Source organism: Amblyraja radiata, chromosome 26 (assembly GCF_010909765.2).
Source record: "Amblyraja radiata isolate CabotCenter1 chromosome 26, sAmbRad1.1.pri, whole genome shotgun sequence".
Classification (NCBI taxonomy): domain Eukaryota; kingdom Metazoa; phylum Chordata; class Chondrichthyes; order Rajiformes; family Rajidae; genus Amblyraja; species Amblyraja radiata.
Genome location: NC_045981.1, coordinates 3,443,767 through 3,466,485, shown reverse-complemented (window position 1 = coordinate 3,466,485; position 22,719 = coordinate 3,443,767). Strand labels below are relative to the sequence as shown.

Genomic DNA, 22,719 nt, shown 5'->3' with positions numbered 1-22,719 from the left:
CATGTATAGTGGTTTTGCAAACTAACCTTAAATGCATCCTTTCTATTGGATCGCTGCACAAGCATTGTAAACAGTATAAATAATGTTGCGAGACGGTTATCATGTTAATTGATGATTGGTCGAACTGTTGAGCCTTGGAGAAATTGTTTGAATCTCAGGGCACATGTTTCTTCGTGTTTGCTTCCGTCGAGAGATTTCTTATTTTATACAATGTATAAGCTGCTGTATTATTGGGTTAGGGAAATGTCTGTTAAGTTAATCAATATCTGTAATTGGATTATTAAAAGACCACCCCCATGTGGTTCGGCCCCTCGAGGTCCCGGGACCTATAAAAGTCAGCTGCCACGAGGTCCAGCGTTGATCTTCTGGGAGAGCGCTTGGGACTGCGTGACTTTCTGGATTGTCTCTGTTGGAGCGAGTCCTAGAGGGCTTGATCAGGCAGATACGAGGATCGAATCCGCGGTGCGATAGGTACAGTAGTTGAACTGTAATTGTGTTTTGTTAAAATAAAGATTAGTTGTTCAAGTGCTTGATTCAGTGTTTTTACTGAAACTAGACTGGGGGGGGAAGCTTAGATACGAGCAATTTACAGGTGTGGATGTGGTGAGAGAGGGAATGATATGGGCATGGGATTGTTTTATTGCTGATCTCTGTATACTTCTGCAAACATGTATGTGTTATTAAGCAGTGTTCACAAACAGGAATTTACCTTCGATTCTTCATACGTATAGAATCCCTTTGTTATCTTACTTTGATCCACGTCACAAAAAGAGACAACCTAGGCAGAAACAAGGCAGAGACCGCAGAGTTACTACAGACCGAAGCAATCCAATACATCACACTCAAACAGAGGCAAGTGTGAGAAATCTTGGGATAGAAGATCTATACATTTCAAAGATATGGATTTCTGAGTTCTGCGAGTACTATCACAGTAAATCCCAAATGATTGTCAGTAGCAATGTGTTGCAGTAGGTAGAGCTACTGCCTCCCACTGCCCGAGGCCAGGGTTTGATCCCAACCTCGGGTGCTGTCTGTGTGGAGTTTGCACATTCTCCCTGTGACCACATGGGTTTGCTCCGGGTGCTCCAGTTACCTCCCACATCGCAAAGTCATGCGGGCTTGTGGGTTAACTGGCCTCTGTAAATTACCCAGAGTGCATAGAGAGTGTCATAGTGTCAGACAGCTGGGATCTGGCCCAATTGTAGATAGACACAAAATGCTGGAGTAACTCAGCGGGTCAGGCAGCATCTCTGGAGAGAAGGAATAGGTGACGTTTTGGATCGAGACCAATTTACCCATAATGACCACAATGCCCCATCTACACTTGTCCCACCTGTCCACAATTGGCCCGTATCTCTCTGAACCTTTCCTTGTCCGTGCACCCATCCAATTATCTTTTAAATGTTGTTATAGTCCCTGCCTCAACTACCTCTGCTGACAACTCATTCCATACATCCACCACCCTCTGTGTGAAAAAGTTATCCATCAGGTTCCTATTAGATCATTCTCCCGCGCCTTAAACCTATGGTTCCTGACTCCCATCCTCGGCATAAAAGAGTGGGTGCAAAAGTACGATGACATAGAATTAAAGTGAACAGGTGATCGATGGTCAGCGTGGGCTTGGTGGTCCGAAGGGTTTGTTTTCCTGCTGTATCTTTCAATCAATTCAATCAATCGATCGATCGATCTATGCTTTGCGCTGATTGTATACAAAGGTGAACCTTGTAACATAGATGGAGACCCTCTTTAATAAATCAGTAGTGAGCAAAGACCTACCTTTACAGCTGGACTTCTTACAGCCAGGTGTGGACCATTTCTATGGGAACCGTCTACACTGTGTTTTGGAACCACGCATTATTTTTGACCCAATTGGGCAGGGGAATCTGCCGCTGAACCTGTGCCATGATAGTTCTGGCATCGTAACTGCACGTTCGATTATTTCAAAGGAAAGGTTCGGCCGTGAGTGGCAAATGTTAGCAAATTTACAGCTTTTTAAATTTTTAATTGATTTTAATTGAGGTCCATCAATTATTTTTTTTAACGTTTTACGTGTTTTCAGCTATATTATTTAATTAACTAAATATATTTTAATTAATGGGCAGAGATATTTGGAAACAACAACTTATAAAAGGACTGGACAAGCTAGATGCAGGAAAAATGGTCCCAATGTTGGGCGAGTCCAGAACCAGGGGCCACAGTCTTAGAATAAAGGGGAGGTCATTTAAGACTGAGGTGAGAAAAAAACGTTTTCACCCAGAGAGTTGTGAATTTATGGAATTCCCTGCCATCAAGGGCAGTGGAGGCCAAGTCACTGGATGGATTTAAGAGAAAGTTAGATAGAGCTCTAGGGGCTAGTGGAGTCAAGGGATATGGGGAGAAGGCAGGCACGGGTTATTGATAGGGGACGATCAGCCATGATCACAATGAATGGCGGTGCTGGATCGAAGGGCAGAATGGCCTCCTCCTGCACCTATTTTCTATGTTTCTATGTTTCTGATGGTCAAATAAGCCTGTAAATATATTCTTGCCGGCTGCGAAAAATGTAAGATGCCCTCAGATGCTTCATGGCAGGCCTGTTCTGGACTGATTCTATTGTCTATGAATCTGAATTTGGTATTGTCATTAGTTTATTAATGTCACACATACCAAGATACAGTGAAATACTTTGCTTGTGTGCTATTCAGCCATATCATACTAGTTAGTTTAGTTTATTGTCACGTGTACTGAGGTACAGCGAAAAGCTGTTGCTGCGTGCTAACCTGTCAGTGGAAAGACAATACATGATTACAATCGAGTCATTGATAAATTATAGGGGAATAACGTTTATTGCAAGGTAAAGCCAGCAAACTCCGATCAAGGATAGTCTGAGGGTCACCAAAGAGGTAGTTCAGCACTGCTGCTCTGGTTGTGGTAGGCTGATTCAGTTGCCTGATAACTGCTGAGAAGAAACTGTCCCTGAAACTGGAGGTGTGCATTTTCACACTTCCAGTTTCCAGATGGGAGTGGGACGAAGAGGGAGTGGCCAGGGTGCGACTCGTCCTTGATTATGCTGCTGGCCTTGCCCGGGTAGCGTGAGGTATAAAGGTATAGAAGGGAGGTTGGTTTGTGTGATGATCAATAAATACATCTGCCTTTTAAATATGATATAAAACCACAGCATATCTCTTCATAAACTCTGGACAATTGGTTGTGTGCTAACATTTTCTTTCAGCGGAAAAATCTAATGAATCATAATTTTTGTATAAAAAAAGTCTGTTCCATTGTAGGAGAGAAAATCTTAACAGCAACACAACCCCGTGCTGGAATCCAGCCACAGGCACAGCGGACTCCTGCAAATGAACCACAACTGAGAGCCTCATAACTAACGTGCTGAATGCACAATATTTTCATTAACCCTGGAATCTGAAGCATGCCATTAAAGGGCAAGTAACATTAGCTCCGTTACACAGAATAGAAAGATGCTAATGGGGTTGGCTTTGGAGAACTGGCATATTGTTTTTCTGAAACAGGATTTGATTTTCCTGCCCTGACATTTGGCCCGTATAGTTTGCATCGCCTCTGATCAGATTAGTGGAGAGCTTTGAATTCCTTTCAGGACACTTGGACCATTAATGTGCAAAATGCAGAGTGACATACATGCTGCAAGTATTTCAGCAAGTATCAGTCTGCACACTATCTCAACCTCTGCAACCCTAACACAATTGTTAACATTTCGAAACGGACTACGTAAAAAAATGTCATCAAAGTTTACTTCCGTACATATTTCATCATTGTGGGCGCTGCGGTAGAGTTGCTGCCTTGCAGCGTTAGAGACCCGGGTTGGATCTTGGCTACAGTTGCTTGTCTGTTCGGAGTTTGTACTTTTTCCACGTGACCACGTGGGTTTTCTCAGAGATCTTCAGATTCCTCCCCCATTCCAAAAACGTACAGGTTTGTAGGCTAATAGAATCATAGAAAATAGGTGCAGGAGTAGGCCATTCGGCCCTTCGAGCCTGCACCGCCATTCAATATGATCATGGCTGATCATCCAACTCAGTATCCCGTACCTGCCTTCTCTCCATACCCCCTGATCCCTTTAGCCACAAGGGCCACATCTAACTCCCGCTTAAATATAGCAAATATTTAATTGTAAATTGGCCCTAGTGTGCGTAGGATCGTTGGTTGGCGTGGACTCGGTGGGCCGAAGGGCCTGTTTTCACACAGTATCTCTAATCAGTGGAAATTCCAAAATGTATCCACTATCTCTTTGCAGTTTACTATAAATAGAATCTACAGCAGGAATATAATCTTTGGTTTATTCAGATTTTGCATTTAAATCAAAGCGTATTTTCCAAATCTCAAACCAAAGTTTTGCAAAATACTCGTTGAGAACAAGTTCTGAAAGTCTGTGGAACAATGTGACATCATATTTGATTTAAGCATGTTAGACACCACAGAATATAAAAGATATGATGAAGATTACGGGCGGAGGCGCTTGTTTCCATGCTGTATGTTTCCACGGCTTTGTGGAAACACAAGGAACTGTGGATATTGGAATACAAAAAAAAAACCCCGCAAATTGCCTTACAGTGAATGCAGCGCCGGAGACCCAGGTTCGATCCTGACTACGGGTGCTGTCTGTACGGAGTTTGTATGTTCACCCCGTGACCTGCGGGTTTTCTCTGAGATCTTTGGTTTCCTCCCACACTCCAAAGACGTACAGGTATGTAGGTTAATTGGCTTGGTAAATGTAAAAATTGTCCTTAGTGTCCCTAGTTAACATAAACATCCACCACAGTGACTCCTCCACATTCCTCACTGTGATGGAAGGCGGAAAAAAGTTCAATCACTCCCTTCTTTGTCCTCCAGTGGTCGGGGGCCTCTAACTTTCCGTTGACGCAACGATCTTCTACCGTCGCCAGCGGCGGACCTCCTCATCGGGGCGATCAAGCTCCTGTATCGGGTGGGGGGGGGGGGAAGTCTCATCTCCCCTGCGCCCGGGGACCTGACCCCGGGTCGGCCCTTTGTGCTTTGCTCAATATTCCAGCATATGCAGTCTCTCATGTCTCCAATATGACTCACATATAGCTTCGCAACCTGTACACTGCCAAGTTTTTTTACACACTACACTATTGGCCATGACCCGAGTATACTCAGGGTGGCACTGAACAGGTTAAGAAAACATATAAAAAGTTGGTCTTATAAAAGTAGTCTTTATATTATTACAGGGGAAAAGCAGCAATATAATGGGTTAGATGATCACACTCATCCTGGCTTCAAGCTGAATTGTGCTCATGAAAATCTATGCTATCATTTTAATAACATCTCTTCCTTTCCCACAGTGAAAAGTGCGTCATAAATACCAAGATCTTGATACAGTATTTTAATAGTTCAATGATTCAATGGTACTTTATAGTCACATGTACTTAGACACAGTGACATTCCCTGCTTTGCATGCAATTCACTTAAATCACACCATACATAAGCTCAATAAGTACAAAAAAGGAACTTTTGGAAAGTACAAAAAGAAGCATTGATAAATTAGTTCTGAATTGTAGGCCTTCAATGACGATTTTTGTTTCCACGTACCTTTTTCTGATTGGCAGCTGACAGACATCTGTACAACTTCCTCCCCTGTTTCCCAGCATTCCAAATGGTAAATGAAGGCCAATTGTTTAAAACTCGCTCCTCCAGAAACCCCACACGTTCCTTCCAAATAGTCTCCCTATGGAAAGAGTGAGCAATGAATCACACGTATTCCAGCCAAAATCATCGCCGATATTTGGCTTTGCAAAGTGGCGAGATCCATGCTGGTTATGTTAGTGCAACAGTGGGCCTGGTGCAATTTTCACATACCATCAGGCACTTGTGTTGCATTGAGACTTGTGCGTACATTTTAGCTCTGGTAGTGATATATATCACATCAGCAACTGCACCAAAATAAACCAACGTTGGCCTCTTTTTTTATTATAGTAGAATAAACTTCTAGTACAATGAAGAAGTATAGAAAGAAAACAGGGTGACAGACCTGATGCACACTTACTCATGGAATTTCCATCAACTGGGACCAAGTTAGATTTCCATGGCTCCAAACACAGGGGCAGATAAACATATTTGAACATACGCACAGTCATTAATTCTTCTCCACTTACAGAAAATGTTATTTCTACTGATTTGCTTCAGTCCATAGGATCAGAGGGGTGTGACTACCGGTTTGTGTGTTCTTAATATCACCACCTAATCCAAAGGCAGACTGGTTTTGTGGCAAGGCTCAATGGTTCCCTTTGTACTTGACTCATAAACCAGGAATGTTCTGAAATATAAATCAGTTCCAAGGGATTGGACACATGGATCTGTTGTTGTGTAAAAGAACCTTGAACTGAGCTTCTGAGGATTTTTGTGCCAACTCGAGTCCTGCAATTTCTGGAATTGTTTTCAAACCATGAATTTCCTTCCATTGCTTTTTCTTCTCTGTATTAAAATTGCGCAGACCATCTTTCCAAACAATCCAATTCACAGTCAATATTGTTGTACAGGCCTCAATTCCCTAATCTTTCAAAGATGTACCCTCCTTAACTTTAAATAGCCTCCACAACCAACTAGGAAAAGGAATTACTTTGTCAGGTGAAGTTTCTCTGTACCTTAGTGTTAAAGAAGAACCCATTAACTTGCTTCAAAGCCTTCTTATTCGATATTCTCCCACCAGTGGAATCATCTTAACATCTACTCAGTCAAACCCCTTTAGAATTGTGCATGTTCAATAAGATCCCCCACATTCTTCTAAACTCCAAAGAATACAGACCACAACTCGTAGGCCTCTCATTGTATAAGTATCCTCACATCCCAGGTATCATATCCATTTTGAATTAAGGGGACCAAAACTACACAGTTTTGCTTCCTGTACAACTCTAATAGTACAGGTACTTCCTTATTTTTAAACTTGTGATAAAGGCCAATGTGCTGTTTGGCTTTTTTTTTTAAACAACCTGCTGTGCCTGTACATTAACTTCTGTGATTCGCATACAACACCTAGATAGACACAAAATGCTGGGGTAACTTAGCGGGACAAGCAGTATCTCTGGAGAGAAGGAATGGGTGATATTTGGGTAGAGACCCTTCTATCATCTGAAGAGTCTGAAGAATGGTCTCGACCCGAAACGTCCCCCAGCCCAGTCATCCTGTCAGTTTGCATCTCTATATATCCCTTTGTTATCATCTCTTCCACAGCCAACAATGGACCATTGTGGGTTCCATCTTTCTTTGGTCATCAGTGCTAGCTATGATTTGTTCAGAACCTTTTCTGCTGTTTGGACCTCCTTTGTTAATCGTGGATGGCTCATATTTCTGATGGATTCCATGTTCTTAGTTTAGATTCGTTTAGAGATACAGCAGAGAAACAGGCCCTCCCCCACTGAGTTCATGTCGACCATCGATAACCTGCTTCTGTGTTATCCCACTTTTGCCTCCACTCCCCACACATTAGGGACAATTTACAGAGGCCGATTAACCTTCAAACCTGCGTGTCTTTGGGATGTGGGAGGAAAGCAGAGCACCCAGAGGACACTCACGAGGTCACTGTGAGAACGTACAAACTCCATCTGAGATTAACTGGGATCTATTGCTGCCAAACATTTAATCTCAACTACAGAAATCTATTGGTTTGTCCCTTCCTGTCACTATTTTATTTTTATGTTCCCCTTCATCATCCAGTGCCACAACTCTCTCATTTATTTAATTTTATTTTTTAAACTTCCCATCACTAACACCCCCCCCATTCCCCCCTCTTTAAATAGTTTGTCTTTCTGCGACACTAGTTATGCAATTCATTAGGACATTGGCCCTAGCATGGTTCAAATGCAGCTCATCCCAACAGAACAGTCGTCCCCCTCCCCCCTCCAATATCAGTGCCGTTGCATTTGTCTGACCCACTTTGTTACTCCAGCTTTTTTTGTTTCTATCTTCCATTACCCCATGAATCGGAAGACATTTCTCCCACAAGGGCTGCGAGAATTGACAGGAACAAAAAATATTTCTGGCTGTTTATACTTAAAAGTTCTTGCAAGAATGCAGTGGTTATCACTGGTCTCATACTAGCACTGTACAAGGAGCTATAAAAAGATCAAACACGTTTGCTAACATGTTGACATGACATTGGTGACCTTGAGCATTCATCTATATCTGCATAATTTCCAATTAAATATCAGCAATGCACAATGAAATATTTATATTGCATTTATAAATCAACCCGGCAGATTTCTCAGGCAATGCTGTAAATCTGGTGTTATTCTGACGTACATAACACTTATGTCCACAGTATGGTCCTTTATAGAACAATGTAATTAAATAAATTAATCTGCCGTTTCACATCACCATTTTAATCCAACTAGTAATATAATCAACATTTATAGCAATTTTATCTCAAATGCACTCCATAATCCTTTGGTAAAATTCACTTAGTTATTTTGCATCTGTTCCTCTTCCAGATGTTTGCTCCTTTTCATTACCTCGCATGCTCATCAGTACTGTTATTTGACCCTCTCTGGCCTTTCACCTCAATACAGACCACTCTTCCCCGCCATGAGTTTCTACCTTTCTGTGCTTCTCCAGCCTCAAACAGTTTCCAGCTGAAATGACTCTTCAATGATCTGAAACACCAACTCAGGTTCACTCTCCTGATTTCTGTTATAATTATTGCACAATGAGACTCTTGTTCTCCATCATTTGGTGTGGAAGCTATAACCTTAACTTGCATCCATGCGCCACTCCCTGCTGCACCGAAAGCTGATGCTGCTGCCACACCAAGCTATTGTATCCTGCAGTAACAAAACTGCAATTTCACCTTTCAGTATCATCTCCCAAATAAATAACACAAAAATATGAAAAACATGTAAAATAATACTTACATAGAACTTACATACACTTATATAACTGAAGACAGTTTGTAGAGAGACCACATGCAGAGGCTTGGACGTTGGTCAAATTGAGAGGATGCTGAGAGATGACTGAGCCTAGTACTGAGCTGACATATAATTGTGTCTTTAAAGTGAAGAAATTGGGATTGAGGGAGGTTAACATAGAAACATAGAAACTAGGTGCAGGAGGAGGCCATTCGGCCCTTCGAGCCAGAACCACCATTCATTGTGATCATGGCTTATCGTCACATATCAATAACCCGTGCCTGCCTTCTCCGCATATCCCTTGACTCCACTAGCCCCTTTGAATTAAAGTGAATTGTGCCATATACTGGGCAATGAGACTTTGACTTGAGTAAAGAGTCAAGACGTAGGATTAAGTGATGTATAAGAAACAGTAAAATAACTAAAATGGGGTCAAGGAAAGAGCGTTCAAGTGGCGGCCCTGTTTCCACCACCGCGCACAGGAAGCACAAGAAGCGACAAGACACACACACAATGCATACAAAGCGTTGCATGCAGATGCCGAGAAGTGAGTTCAGCTCTGTCTCGACAACTTCTAATCTCGTGTGTGGACTCGATGAGAAGACATAACTAAAATCTCAGCAACAATGCGCCTAATCAAACTCAAAATAAAATAACTATTGTGCATCAATCTGACCTCACAGTTTAATTAGCATGCCAGGTTAACAAGTTCACTTCTCAGAATTGCAAGCACACTTTGAATATATAAATAGAATATACAAGCTCTCCAGTGCTAATTGGTCTGCTGATCTTTCCTATTTGCAACAAAGCAATTGGCTGCAATCAGTAGTTTCCTGAGGACGGATATCTTCAGGCAACAGTATCAGGTTTTGCAGGTGAAATTAATTATTACCAGACATACGGCTGGTTAACTTTTCATCGGTTTCACGAATTCCAAGTTTGATTCTAAGCAGCCGGGCGATGCCTGCCAAGGCACACGAGTCAATTCCAGGTGTCTGGCTGCAATAAATGTGATGCTTTGTTTTCCAGCATGAAAATGAAAAAAATATCACCTGATGGCCAAATCAAATGAAAGTTCTCATTTACTGACTGCTGTATTCAACACAGAAAAGTGGCACACTCTCCCAAATAATGACATCATGCCCACTGCATAGATGAAGCAATGCAATTAGCAATAAACAGAGTAAAATTGTGGCATTGATTTCAGTTGTAATTCTGCATATCTTTTAATGAATTGTTCTTTCACATGATAATTATTTTTGTTTAGTTCAGACAATAGGGAAACGGGCCCTTCAGCCCACTTTGGGATGAAGGAGGCAACAAGAGCACCTAGCGGAACATCCTTGGGGTCACAGGGAGAACGTGCAAACTCCGCACAGTCAGCATATTCAGGATATATGGCAACAGATCAGGGAAGACTGCATTAGCGGATTCTAAACGTTGTGTTCAGATGAAGGAGAAAATGACCATTTCCCGTCCCTCTTATGATGGATAAGGACAAGATTGAATCATAAATTGTAGAAATTTAAATCAGAATTTTCTTAGCACAGATGGAATCCATTAGGTGCATTGTGCTCATTCAGGCCAGAAAACTAGTGGATTCCCTCTGCCCGGGCCAGCAGATGACAGGGCTTCAAGTGCTCATGTTGCCACATCTATATATGATCTTGATGAAGGAACCTTCATCACCTTCTCAGGTAGTCATCGCATTCAGAACCACTTCGAGAACCCACCATATTAGGTGAAAAAAAAACTCTTCTCAACTCACCATTTATTCTTTCTGGATTTTATCTTTTATAATTTTGTGCAGTAGTAAAGCATTAAACATTTTTACATCCTTTGCTCTTGGGATTCAAGCCCAATGTCATCTGCTTCTTGATCTTAAGGTCATAAGTACTAGGAGTCGAATTAGGACATTCGTCCCATTAAGTCTACTCTGCCATTCAATCATGGCTGATCTATCTCTCCCTATCCCATTCTCCTGCCTTCTCCCCATAACCTCTGACACCTGTACTAATCAAGAATCTATCTATCTCTGCCTTGATATTTTCCTTCATACCCCTATATATTTCTTTAAAAATATCACCACTGGAAGAACTCAACTAGCACCTGTGGAGACAATTTCCTAGTGAGGCAGAGGTCCACCTGCACCTCCTCCACCCTTGTGGTCTCCTCTACACTGGAGGGAGAGGCCAAGCATTGACTAAGCAATGATAGAGACATAGAAAATAGGTGCAGGAGTAGGCCATCCAGAATCAGTACCCCGTTTCGGCTTTCTCCCCATATCCCTTGATTCCATTAGCCCTAAGAGTTAAATCCAACTCTCTCTTGATAAACATCCAGTGAATTGGCCTCCACTGCCTTCTGTGGCAGAGAATTCCACAGATTCACAACTATCTGGGTGAAAAGATTTCTCCTCATTTCAGTCCTAGCTGGCCTACCTCTTATTCTTAAACTGTGACCCCCTGGTTCTGGACTCCCCCCCAACATCAGGAACATTTTTCCTGCATCTAGCCTGTCCATGGAGGTCGTGTGCTCTGTCCACAGCCACCATCTCGAGAATCTGGCCACATGTCATAATCATCAGCTTCCCATTCCCCCTCCAGAAGGTTAGGTTTGGACCTTCTCTGTTGCTATGGAGATGCCAAGTGCATATTGGACAAACAATATCTCATATTGTACTCGGCAGGTTACAACTCAATGGATTGAACATTGAATTTTTCAATTTCAGGTAAACCACATCCCTGGTATTCTACACTCACTAATATTTATCTGTCTACTTTATTTTCTTTCCCCTCGGCTCACCTTTCCCATCCTGTTCCTTCGCCCTCTCTCCACCGGTTCCATCTGCCCACCATCCCCTCCCTACCCGGTTCCACTTATTGCCTACCATCTCCTGTCCCACCTCTCCCTTGCACTGCTACATTCTGGCAATCATTGTCTCTCCGCTGACCAAAATGTCTACCTACATGTCTTACCTCCACAGACGCTGCTTGCCCAGCTGAGTTCTTCCAGTGTTCTGTTTTTGCTCCAGATTACACCATCTCCAGTCTCTTCTTTCTATTTTGTGATCCTGCCTTGCATCTTCTCAACATAAACAACCGAGCATTCTTTTTGTGCAGGAAATAACTGCAGATGCTGATTTATACCGAAGATAGACACAAAGTGATGGAGCAACTCAGCGGGTCAGGCAGCATCTCTGGAGAGAAGAAACAGGTGCGGTTTTTGGCTCAGAACCATTATTGCATTCTTTTTAAACTGAATTGAAGCTAAACAATTAATTGGAGGACTTATGAACTGTTCCCCTTTGTTCCCTGATGGAGGTTGAAGACTACCTAACAAATTGCATTTGTAGCTTCAAGGGTTAAAATGGTGCACCTTCACTGGTATAAACAAGGCAACCCCAGCAAGCTGTCAGAAAATATGAATGATTGCCTTTCTGCATGGGAGATGGTAGATGATAGGTAAGTGGTGTGATGCAAAGTCTGGCAGGTCATGAGGTGGCCTCCTGCCTCTTCCATCATTTGGGAAAGCAAATCGAGGGAAAGTCCAGATTCCCGTTGATTAGAGTGCAGCCAGCTCTGTACCATCTCATTGTTTTCTGGAAGTTGAGACAGCCTCAGCTACATTTTAATGGGATTGCTGTTGACTTCAGATTTGTACATAAAACACCATGGCAGGTTTCAGGCAGAGTTTCGGTGATCTGTCCTTGCTTCAGTTTTTTCTCATGCGCCTCTCAAGAATAATCCAAAATCGGAGCCATTTAGATTGACATTAAGAATAAAAGATCCAACCAATAACTTGTTTGGTTCCAAGTTTATAATTGAATGTCATCAGAATGAATTTGGCTTCCTCATCAAAGTATGGAACTTGCTTTTTTGTTTCATGCTGGCCAGACCACAATATGTGTGCTGGCCTTAAATGGCCATGGAACTTTGAGCAGTAATCGACTGATGTATTTCTGCCCAAAGATGCTTTGACCGATATCAATGTGTAGGAAGGAGCTGCAGATGCAGGTTTACACCGAAGAATGACACAAAATGCTGGAGTATCTCAGCGGAACAGGCAGCATCTTTGGCTAAAAGGAATGGGTGACGTTTCCGGTCTGAAGAAGGGTCTCAACCCGAAACGTCATCCATTCCTTCTACCCAGGGGTGCTGCCTGTTCCGCTGAGCTACTCCTGATATCAATGCTACAGCAGGCAGATTGACAAATTATCTGAGTTCAGGCAGAAGGCAGAAACTTGGAACGAAGCAGATCAGTCACATCTGTGCTGCAGGAACTGTGCAAAAGCATTAGGAAATGTTCTGTCAAATAATAATTAGTTTAGTTTGGTTTAGTTTAGAGATGCAGCATTGAAACAGGCCTTTTGGCCAACCGAGTCCATGCCAACTATCAATCACCCATTCATTCACACTAGCTGTATGTTATCCCACTTTCACAGCCATTCCCCACGTACTGGGGAAAATATACAGAGGTTAATTAACCTACAAACCCGCACGTCAGGAGCACCCGGAGAGAATCCACGCAGTCACAGGGAGAAGATGCAAACCGTACACAGACAGCAGCCAACTTCAGGATGAAACCCGGGTCTCTGGTGCTGTGAGCCAGCAGCTTTACAAGTGGCGTTGATGTCTGGATCACTACAATGTGGTCAAGGCATAGAGATTGACCTTGGGACAAGCAGGAATGCACCTGCCTTAGATGACAGGGCTCCAAATGAACAAAGTCCTACAGTACCTGCAGCCTGAGGTACAAATCAGTCTCAGATCTAAAGACAACCATCTGTGACATATCATTATTTCACACATACGGAAATGGCTGGTGGAAGGTGCAGAGAATTGGTGGGAGGCAACTGGGATGAAATCTCTGGGAATTCTACCAATTAGAGTTGTCAAGATGATGTGGACTTGAAGCATTTACCAACCAGCCCATGCGATACTATGTCTTCACAATTACAAACTCCATCACAACTATAACATTACAAACTGAAACTTTAGTTCTATCTTGTGTCCTTCAAATCTCTGCTGCATTACAGAGCATTCAAGGTCAAAGCACTCATTCTGATTTCCAATTGTACTTGATATATTGAGCACAATGAAAGTGCTGGAGGAATTCAGCTAGTCAGCAGAATCTGTAGAGAATTTCATTGTCCTATCTGGGACACAGGACAATAAACTCTCTTGACTTGACTTGACTTAGATGGCGTTTTGGGTCTGACCCTTCTTCCTCCACAGATGCTGCCTGGGCCACTAAGTTCCTCCAGCGCTTTTGGTTCTGCTCAAGGTTCTAGCATCTGCAGTTCCTTGTCTCCCCTTGATATCTGATTCTCTCTGTAATTTAGCTGGCCCATTGGCCCCCAGAGAGACAGGCTCGTAATCAGGGAATTCTTATAAAACAGGACGGCATGGTGGCTCAGCAGTAGAGTTGCTGCCTTTACAGCGCTGACAGCCCCAGTGACCTGGGTTCGATCCTGACTATGGGTGCGATCTGTATGGAGTTTGTACGTTCTCCCCGAAGCTGCGTACTGCGTGGGGTTTTTTCCCCCCAGGATTTTCGGTTTCCTCCCCCACTCCAAAGACGTACGGTTAATTAGCTTGGTATAAATGTAAATTGCCCCAAGTTTGTGTAGGATAGTGTTGATGTGCGGGGTTCTCTGGGCCGTAGGGCCTGTTTCCGTGCTGTATCTCTAAACTACACTAAACTAAATTACAAATAATGCTGAGAATATAACATTGGAATTAAGTGGAGGAGGTTCATGCAGAGAACATGGGACACAATTGGGATGAGGAGCTTCACTAACGAAGCATTTGCCATCAACAACTGCAACTATTGGTATCATTTTAAGCTTCTTGCAAAGTTTCAATCACAGAGAACACCATTCTTCCAATAATCTAGTCGTCTCTCTAATTTGCAGTTTAAGTGGAATTAATAAAATACGTTTCAAGTTCCTAAAATTTCAGGAAGAACATAAATCTTTGTAAGTATGGAGACTTGTTTTAAGACAACAATTGGTCAACAAATGTGTTATATCCACCACTTGAATTATTACAGAAAATCATGTGAATGTCGACAGAAACTAAACTATCTGAATGGTACTACTGATGATTCAAAAAGTTTGGACACTCAGACAAATCTCCATCAAGCATACCAAATTATCATTAAACCCCGTAATTAAATCTGAAATGGAATTAGATTAATCTGATTTAGTGAATTTTAATTTAATATCCCAATAAAAACTTTAAAAATAAGTTTTTTTCCACATACCTTAATTACAAAATTATAATACTTTATGATCCACTGCTTTCAGAACTAGACTGATAGTTCTAAAAGCAAACTAGAGCAGTGGATCATAAACTTCTTGTGTGTTGCCAATGCTTAAAATCAACAAAGGAACCACAACCTTTACTTAAATTTAGCTCTTAAGGCTAAAGGAATCAAGGGATCTGGGGAAAAGCTGGAACTGATTTTGGATAATCAGCCATGATCATACTGAATGGCGGTGCTGGCTCGAAGGGCCGAATAGCCTACTCCTACACCTATCTTCTATGTTTCTATGTTTAATCCATGGTCAATGTGAATCTGTAATCCCAGTCATACACATGGGAATACAAGGAACTGCAGATGCTGGTTAACAAAAAAAAAGAATCAAAGTGCTGGTGTACCACAGCGGGTCAGGCAGCATTATGGAGAACATTATAGGCAATGTTTTGGGTCAGGACCCTTCTTCAGTCTGACCTGAAATGTCACTTATCCCTGTTCTCCAGAGATGCTGCTTGACCCATTGAGTTACTCTAGCACTTCGTCTCTTTCCCAGTCATGTAAGTAACTGGCATCTCTGACGTCTCCTGCCTAAAATTCATTGTTATGACAGAACGTGAAATCTGCCATTGTTTTTGCCAAGAGTACCTTATTGAGATGGTTTATAATTGAAGAAGGATTGGATTTGAGTCATGTCCCAGCTACACTCGTCCCACCTGCCAGCGTTTGGCCCATCTCCCTCCAAACCTGTTCTATCCATGTACCTTTTGGATTCTATTGATTTAATTTTGAAGAATAATCAATGCTGACACAGGGAAATAGAATGCACCAACAAACACACCCATCCATGATTGACTTTGCCTGAAGACTGTGAAACTGGGCGAAACTTTATAGAGAGGTAGAAAGCAAAACTGCTGTATTTTTAGAAAGTGTCCCATCATAGCTGAAGAGAGCCCTGCAAATAATGTATTCCCAATGACACAGTAATAAATATATTTTAGCCTGGAGATTTGGACGGTACAATCACTCCACTTACTCCTCCTTCAAAGATGAGAAGATTTGAAGTCTAACACAACTAAGCTATTTGTAAAAATTCCTCTCACAGAAGTGCCTTTTCAATCACTTGAATAGAGACGAACTAGGGTTTAGAAGAATATTAAATAGGCCACTTTAACAAAGGTTCATTTGAGGTTTTCAAACTATGACTGGTTTAGATTTTGTAAAATATTGTTGACACCCCATATTTTGCAAATACTTCAATTTAGAATAGGAAGCTGTGAATCAGTTGGGAACACAGGGCATTTTGACCAAATAAGGTTTAAGTATGGAAAGCTGTGGCAATGAGCTAAAAGTGATAAATAACTTTACCATGTCATTCCTCTGACTATTAATCTCTGCACTACTGCAGACCAATGTTTGTTTACATATGCACAACATTCCAACAGAGTGACAGGGAGCCTTTGTATCGCAGTATGTACTGTATGTGTTGCTGTCTGCTTACAGAGCCCTTGTCAATGAACTAGTTTCTGAGCAGCTCATCTGTACAGTGAAACATCTAAACTTAATTCTGACCAAATTCTCTTCCTTGAGTAAAATCCATCTTAAATCTCCATGTGTGGCTGTTCTATACACAGTCAGAATTGGTAGCAATCTCACCTCTAAGATTCAAACATTATTGGTTTAGGTATAAGCCAATGTTTTCTCTAAATGTTCATTGACTTCAGTTTTACCAGAGCTCCTTGATCCAACACTCAGTCAAATGCCTCCTTGACGTTAAGGACAGTCACACTTGCATCAACGCAGGAATTTAGTTCTTTGGTTCCATTTTGATCCAAGGCTTTAATGAGATCTAGAGCCAGGCGGAGGAGATACAAGGAACTGCAGATGCTGGTTTACAAAAAAAATGACACAAAGTGTTGGAGTAACTCAACGGGTCAGGCAGTGCCTCTGGAAATTATGGATTGGTGACGTTTTGGGTTGGGACCCTTCTGAAGGGTCGTGACCTGGAACATCACGTATCCATGTTCTCCGCAAATGCTGCCTGCCCCGCTGAATTACACGTTGTGGGTTTTTTTTTCTGGAGGCTAATGAGACCAAAATTGGGCACTGGTGAACAGGCAGGTGTTGAGTGAGTTCTGCTTGATAGCCCAGTCAACTGTGCTTCCCATCACTTTGGTGATAATTGCCAGTAGATTGATTGGAACCTAATTAGATATGTCTTGCTTGTATTCAGGATACATTTGGGCAGGTTTCCAAATTATTGGAAGGATACCAGAGTTATGATCATAATGGAACAGCTTGGCTGGAGCTGTGACTAGTTAATACTTAACTCTGTATTTTACATGGCTTTTTTGTTGTACAGTGGTTTATAATTCTGCGTGGCCCTCTTCGACAGATTGACACCTCGTTTTTAGGTGTGCTTGTGTCCTTCTGCATTCTTCTCTGAACCAGAATCGAACCCTTGACTTGATTGTAATGTCCAGCTAAACTCTGTCAATCCCAGTTGCTCCGATGGATGTAGGATGATGCAGCACTGTGAGCTGTACAGAGCATAGGAAGCTCCCGCTCAGTGTATTATTTATCCTTCAGCCCCTTCCATTCTTCCCTCTCACAACCCCCACCTCCGCCTGTTATTTTCTATACTAATAACAGGCATGTAGGCTGAAAGATTCAAACCTGTCTTCGCAAACATCTTTGACTCCACACCCACCTTCCCTCATTAACCTACTTTGTAACTCAGCTTGTTGTGAACTCTCTAAACATTTCAAAATTTCAAACATTTGGCTGGAGGACATTTCTTGACTGATTACGTTCACTCCTCCAAAGTGCCTCCAGAGGTTTTACTAAGGATAATATGTAAATGCAAATTTTCATTGTAGCTTTTCTTTGGTCGTCCTTTGGCTCTCAGCTTCATTCTATTTCTGCTTCATCAAGGTAACTTCGACCTGATGTTGAGTTATATTGAGAGTGCTGTGTAGAGTGATCTGCACCGATAGCTACATGCTGCACCTCACCCTACACAGCACCCCCCTCACGGTGGCAGAGTTGCCCTCGAATGGAACTCTTTGATCTGTTCAGAATCACTTGCATCGATGGGCGCACTATGTATTCCCAGGGAGGTTGGAGTGATTATGGCTTGATTCACCAAGATACACATGTCTAATTCAACTTGTTGGTAGGCAGCATGTGAAAGCTTTTACTGGTGCCAGCAGGTAGAAGCCATGTTATAGACTTGAAGCTGGATGCAGAAGTTCCGCTGGAGTCAACAGACCACAACTACAAAGCTATGCCACCTTGGGAAGACCTCAGACGTATCCGACCACAATTCCTCTCCATAACCTCTCCATTTGCACCCAATCTGCTGGCATTGCTTCAAGTAACCCTTGTATTCCCCCCTCTCACTCCATCCCTCCCCCATTCTAGTCGTCTTGCTAGTTTCACTGTTTTGCATCCCTTGTTCTCATCTCTTCCACAGCAAACAATGGACCATTGTGGAATCCACCTTTCCTCAGTCATCGGTGCCGGCTCTTCAAACCTCCAGCTTCCCTGTACCCTGACTCTCATCTGAAGAAGGGTCTCGACCCGAAACGTCACGTTTTCCTTCTCTCCAGAGATGCTGCCTGACCCGCTGAGTTACACCAGCATTTTTGTGCCAACCCAGAGAACATTGCTGGGAAGCTATGGTGGGTGTTGAGACTGCCATGTGTGCTCCTTTGTCAAGGGTCAGCTGCCTTGGTACATGTGCAATCCCAGTGCCAGTATACGTATAAGTAGAAGCTAACATCTATTGCTTTGGATGTGACCTGGCAAATATAATTATCTTTCTGTAGATAATACACATAAATGTGTAGTCCTTGTTAGTCTGGGCACTTTGTTTACCTGAAATGGTTGCACCTGAAATTCGGGTCTTTTTCCTGCCAAGGCATCCTACACCCAGATGTAACCAATTTGACCCTCAATAAGCTGCAACAAGTGTAAACTTTAGTCTTTAGAGATACAGCGTGGAAACTGGCCCTTCGGCACACCAAGTCCTCGCCGCCCAGCGATCACCCCTTAGTGTCCCTTTGACAGTAGCGTGTGTACTGGACACTAGGGGACAATTTACAGAACACAATTAACCTACAAACCTGCATGTCTTTAGAGTGTGGGAGGAAACTGAAGCACCCGGAGAAAACCCACAACGTCACGCGGGGAACGTCCAGACTCCGTACAGACAGCACCCGTGGTCAGGGTTGAACCCCGGGTTTCCGCCGCAGTAAGGCAGCATTCTCTGCCACTGTGCTGCCCGGAACGCTACAATCTTCTTCCAAAGGTAGACACAAAATGCTGGAGAAACTCCGTGGGTCCCGAAAGCCGCCTTCCCTCCCTATATTTGCTGAACTATGTTGTCCACTGATGAAGCGATGCAACAGTTTTAACATTTCTTATCCTTGCCTCCAAATCCCACTCAAGGTTTGCCCCTTCTAATAAGAGTCATTTAGATGGCACATGAATATGCAGGGAATGGAGGGATAGGCATCATGTACTGGCAAGTGAGATTAGTGAAGGAAGGAACTGCAGATAGACACAAAATACTGGAGTAACTCAGCTGGACAGGCAGCATCTCTGGATAGAAGAAATGGATGACATTTCGAGACCTTTAGTCAGACCTTTCGAGACCTTTAGATGGAACGTCACTCATTCCTTCTCTCCAGAGATGCTGCCTGTCCCGCTGAGTTACTCCAGCATTTTGTGTCTATCTTTGGTTTAAACCAGCAGCAGCAGTTCCTTCCTACAAGGAACTGCAGATGCTGGTTTAAACTGAACATAGGCATAAAAAGCCAGAGGAACTCAGCAGGACAGGCCCACAGGCAGGCAGGGGCGGGTGAAATATCTGGGTCTGTAGAAGGGTCTCAACCCGAAACTTCATCCGTTCCTTTCCAGAGATGCTGCCTGTCCCGCTGAGTTACTCCAGCAGTTTGTGTCTATCTTCGGCAATTGAGATTAGTTCATCTTGGCATCATGTTTGCCGCAGACATAGTGGGGAAAAGGCCTGTTCCTGTGTTGCACTGTTCGATGTTCCTGATTTAAATCTGACGCCCTTTGTACCTTCTGTTCCTGGGCCATACTCAAAAATCCTAACCACCCCCCTCTCAATCCCCCATTAATCTTTCTGTCCCTCCCTACTTCTTTAAATGTTCTCTAAAACCCACCACCTGTTCTGATATCTCATTTTGCATCTTGATTTCAGATTTTGTTTGATCATTCTGGCTCCAGGCACCTTGGAAAAAGATGCAATATTAAAGTGGCCGTATAAATGCAAATGAACGGTGTTACTCAAACAAGGATGGAGGTAGGGGGCTGTTCTCTGGACGAATACAACTACATGGGCGACCTGGCCCAAAGCTATTTAACTTAATTGTGAACAAAACAAATGTTATATTAAAAAAACAACGTTTGAATGAAAAAGTCTTAAAAAGATACTTCTTCTCCAGTAATGCTGTTTCAGCAATTTCTCTTTACAACAAAGCCTTGGAGTATTTGTAAATTCTTCTCTGTAAGAGTTAAAAAGCCTTTGAGGCAACGTTATCGCTATTTCATTACTGAACTAACGATTAAGCACAATTCTAACAGTATTAATACAGGTGGAAAATTGTCCTGTTCTTTCACATCAGTCTTGCCTCTTATAAAGTCCAACCAATTTCCAAGTGAGCCATTCAGACATTGTTGCCTTTTAGTGCTGAGAGATTTTGTTCTAAAATTGATCGAGGAATTCAAATAAAGGCTTTGGTTCTGTAACGACAAGAAGTGTTCAGGGAAGGCACTTGGAATGACAGAAGAAGAATGTTCTTTTCCTTGCAATGGTTTATTTTTGTAGAACTCTGGCGTAATCAGAGTCTTGGGGGAAAAAAGATTTCAGCTGCCACCAGGATCTGCACTGTCAGAATATATTTAATTTTCAAAGTAATTGAATATCCCCTCAGGGGTGTTAAACCAAGATGCATAAATAAGTGCACATTTTGCAGAATCATATCAAAACATGATATTTGGTGAATTAGTAACCAACAGTCAGTGATTCAGACCACCTATAAAGTTTGTTGCAGAAAGTTAAGCAAGCACTGTTGTTGGAAGGAACTGCAGATGCTGGTTTAAACCGAAGATAGACACAAAAAGCTGGAGTAACTCAGTGGGACAGGCAGCATCTCTGGAGAGAAGGAATGGGTGACGTTTCGGGTCTGTGGGAGGGTCTTGACCTGAAACGTCACCCACTCCTTCTCTCCAGAGATGTTGCCTGTCCCGCTGAGTTACTCCATCATTTTGTGTCTATCTTAAGCAAACATTGTGACGGGGATATAAAAGTTAAGAGGAGGGTCCATGAAACAGGCCACTTGTTTACAAGCTTCCATACTGTTATGTAGCTTGTTCTCTAACTCTATTCACAGTAAAAAAAAAACCTGAGCTTGTACAAACTGAATTGATTGCTACCAATCTCTTCTTCTGTTGTTCATGAATCACAATGAACAATAATCTTTGAACAATACTTGGACTGGGAAGGCATTTGCAAAGCTGAGCTTGGCAGGTCCTGCAGTTTGGGTATTACTGGTGCTGTTTAGAGACTTAAATGGCTCTCATGCACACAGACATACACGCACACTCATGCACTTTTCATGAAATGTGCCAGAAAACATACAGTTCAAAGGGTTGGTGTCTTAGAATTACGTACACTACTGGCATGTCATGGTAATAACTGAAAATCAAAAATAAAACTATACGTGCTGGAAATACAAAATAATAACAGTAAATGTTGCAAATACTCAGCAGGTCAAAATTAGTTCTGACGATGGGCTTTGAGTTGAAATGTCAGTTCTGTTTCTCATCCCACAGATGCAGCCTGACTTGCTGCTCAAAAGGACATAAAGGGTGGGCGGGAGTAACTCAGCGGGTCAAGCAGCACATCTGGAGACCATAGATAGGTGACATTTCAGGTCGACCCGAAACGCCACCTATCCACGTTCACCAGCGATGCTGCCTGACCCGCTGAGTTACTCCAGCTCTTGTGTATTACCAGCATCTGCAGTTCTTTGTTTCTACTATTGCCAGAGATGGTCTTTTGGAGGTCAATGCATCAAGCCACATTTCCCCTGACCTTGACATGCTTGAACCCATGTTAACTGAGTGGACAGACATCCCACCAATTCTACTGAAAGGGATTCCTAATTACAATTGTGTTCTTTCTAACTGTTGGTACAATGCTACAAGTGTTTGGTGCTTTCAAGAGTTATTTGAAGTTACGATAAATGCTGAAGTATATTTGGTTCATTCAAGACTTCCATACAAATCAGAGGCTTTCTATCACAAATACATTAGAATTTCCCTTGTACTACAGTAAGACCATGGAATAAACAAAGCTGGGAACATTGATAACCCAAAACTAACTACATCTCTGCATCCCCATCCCCTTTCTTCCCCCCTTCCCCCTTCCCCCCTCCCCTACCTTGACTCACAACTATTCATCCCCTCCCCCGACATTCCTTCCTCTGGCTTCACAATTTGCAACTCTTCAATCCTGTCTCACCTTCTGTGTTAAATTCTGGCCTTTGTT

General features: G+C 42.6%; 1 protein-coding gene across 2 annotated transcripts in view; it reads right to left on the bottom strand.

Moving 5' to 3' along the window:
- The window catches only part of b3gntl1 (UDP-GlcNAc:betaGal beta-1,3-N-acetylglucosaminyltransferase like 1), a 218,849-nt gene that overhangs the window by 23,766 nt on the left and 172,364 nt on the right, over positions 1–22,719 (bottom strand). For both annotated transcript variants that reach the window (XM_033044054.1, XM_033044055.1), the window contains 2 exons: positions 5,569–5,704; positions 710–778 (listed from right to left, as the gene is read on the bottom strand). In XM_033044054.1, the coding sequence (XP_032899945.1) occupies positions 710–778; positions 5,569–5,704 (205 nt within the window). The remainder of the gene's footprint in view (positions 1–709; positions 779–5,568; positions 5,705–22,719) is intronic.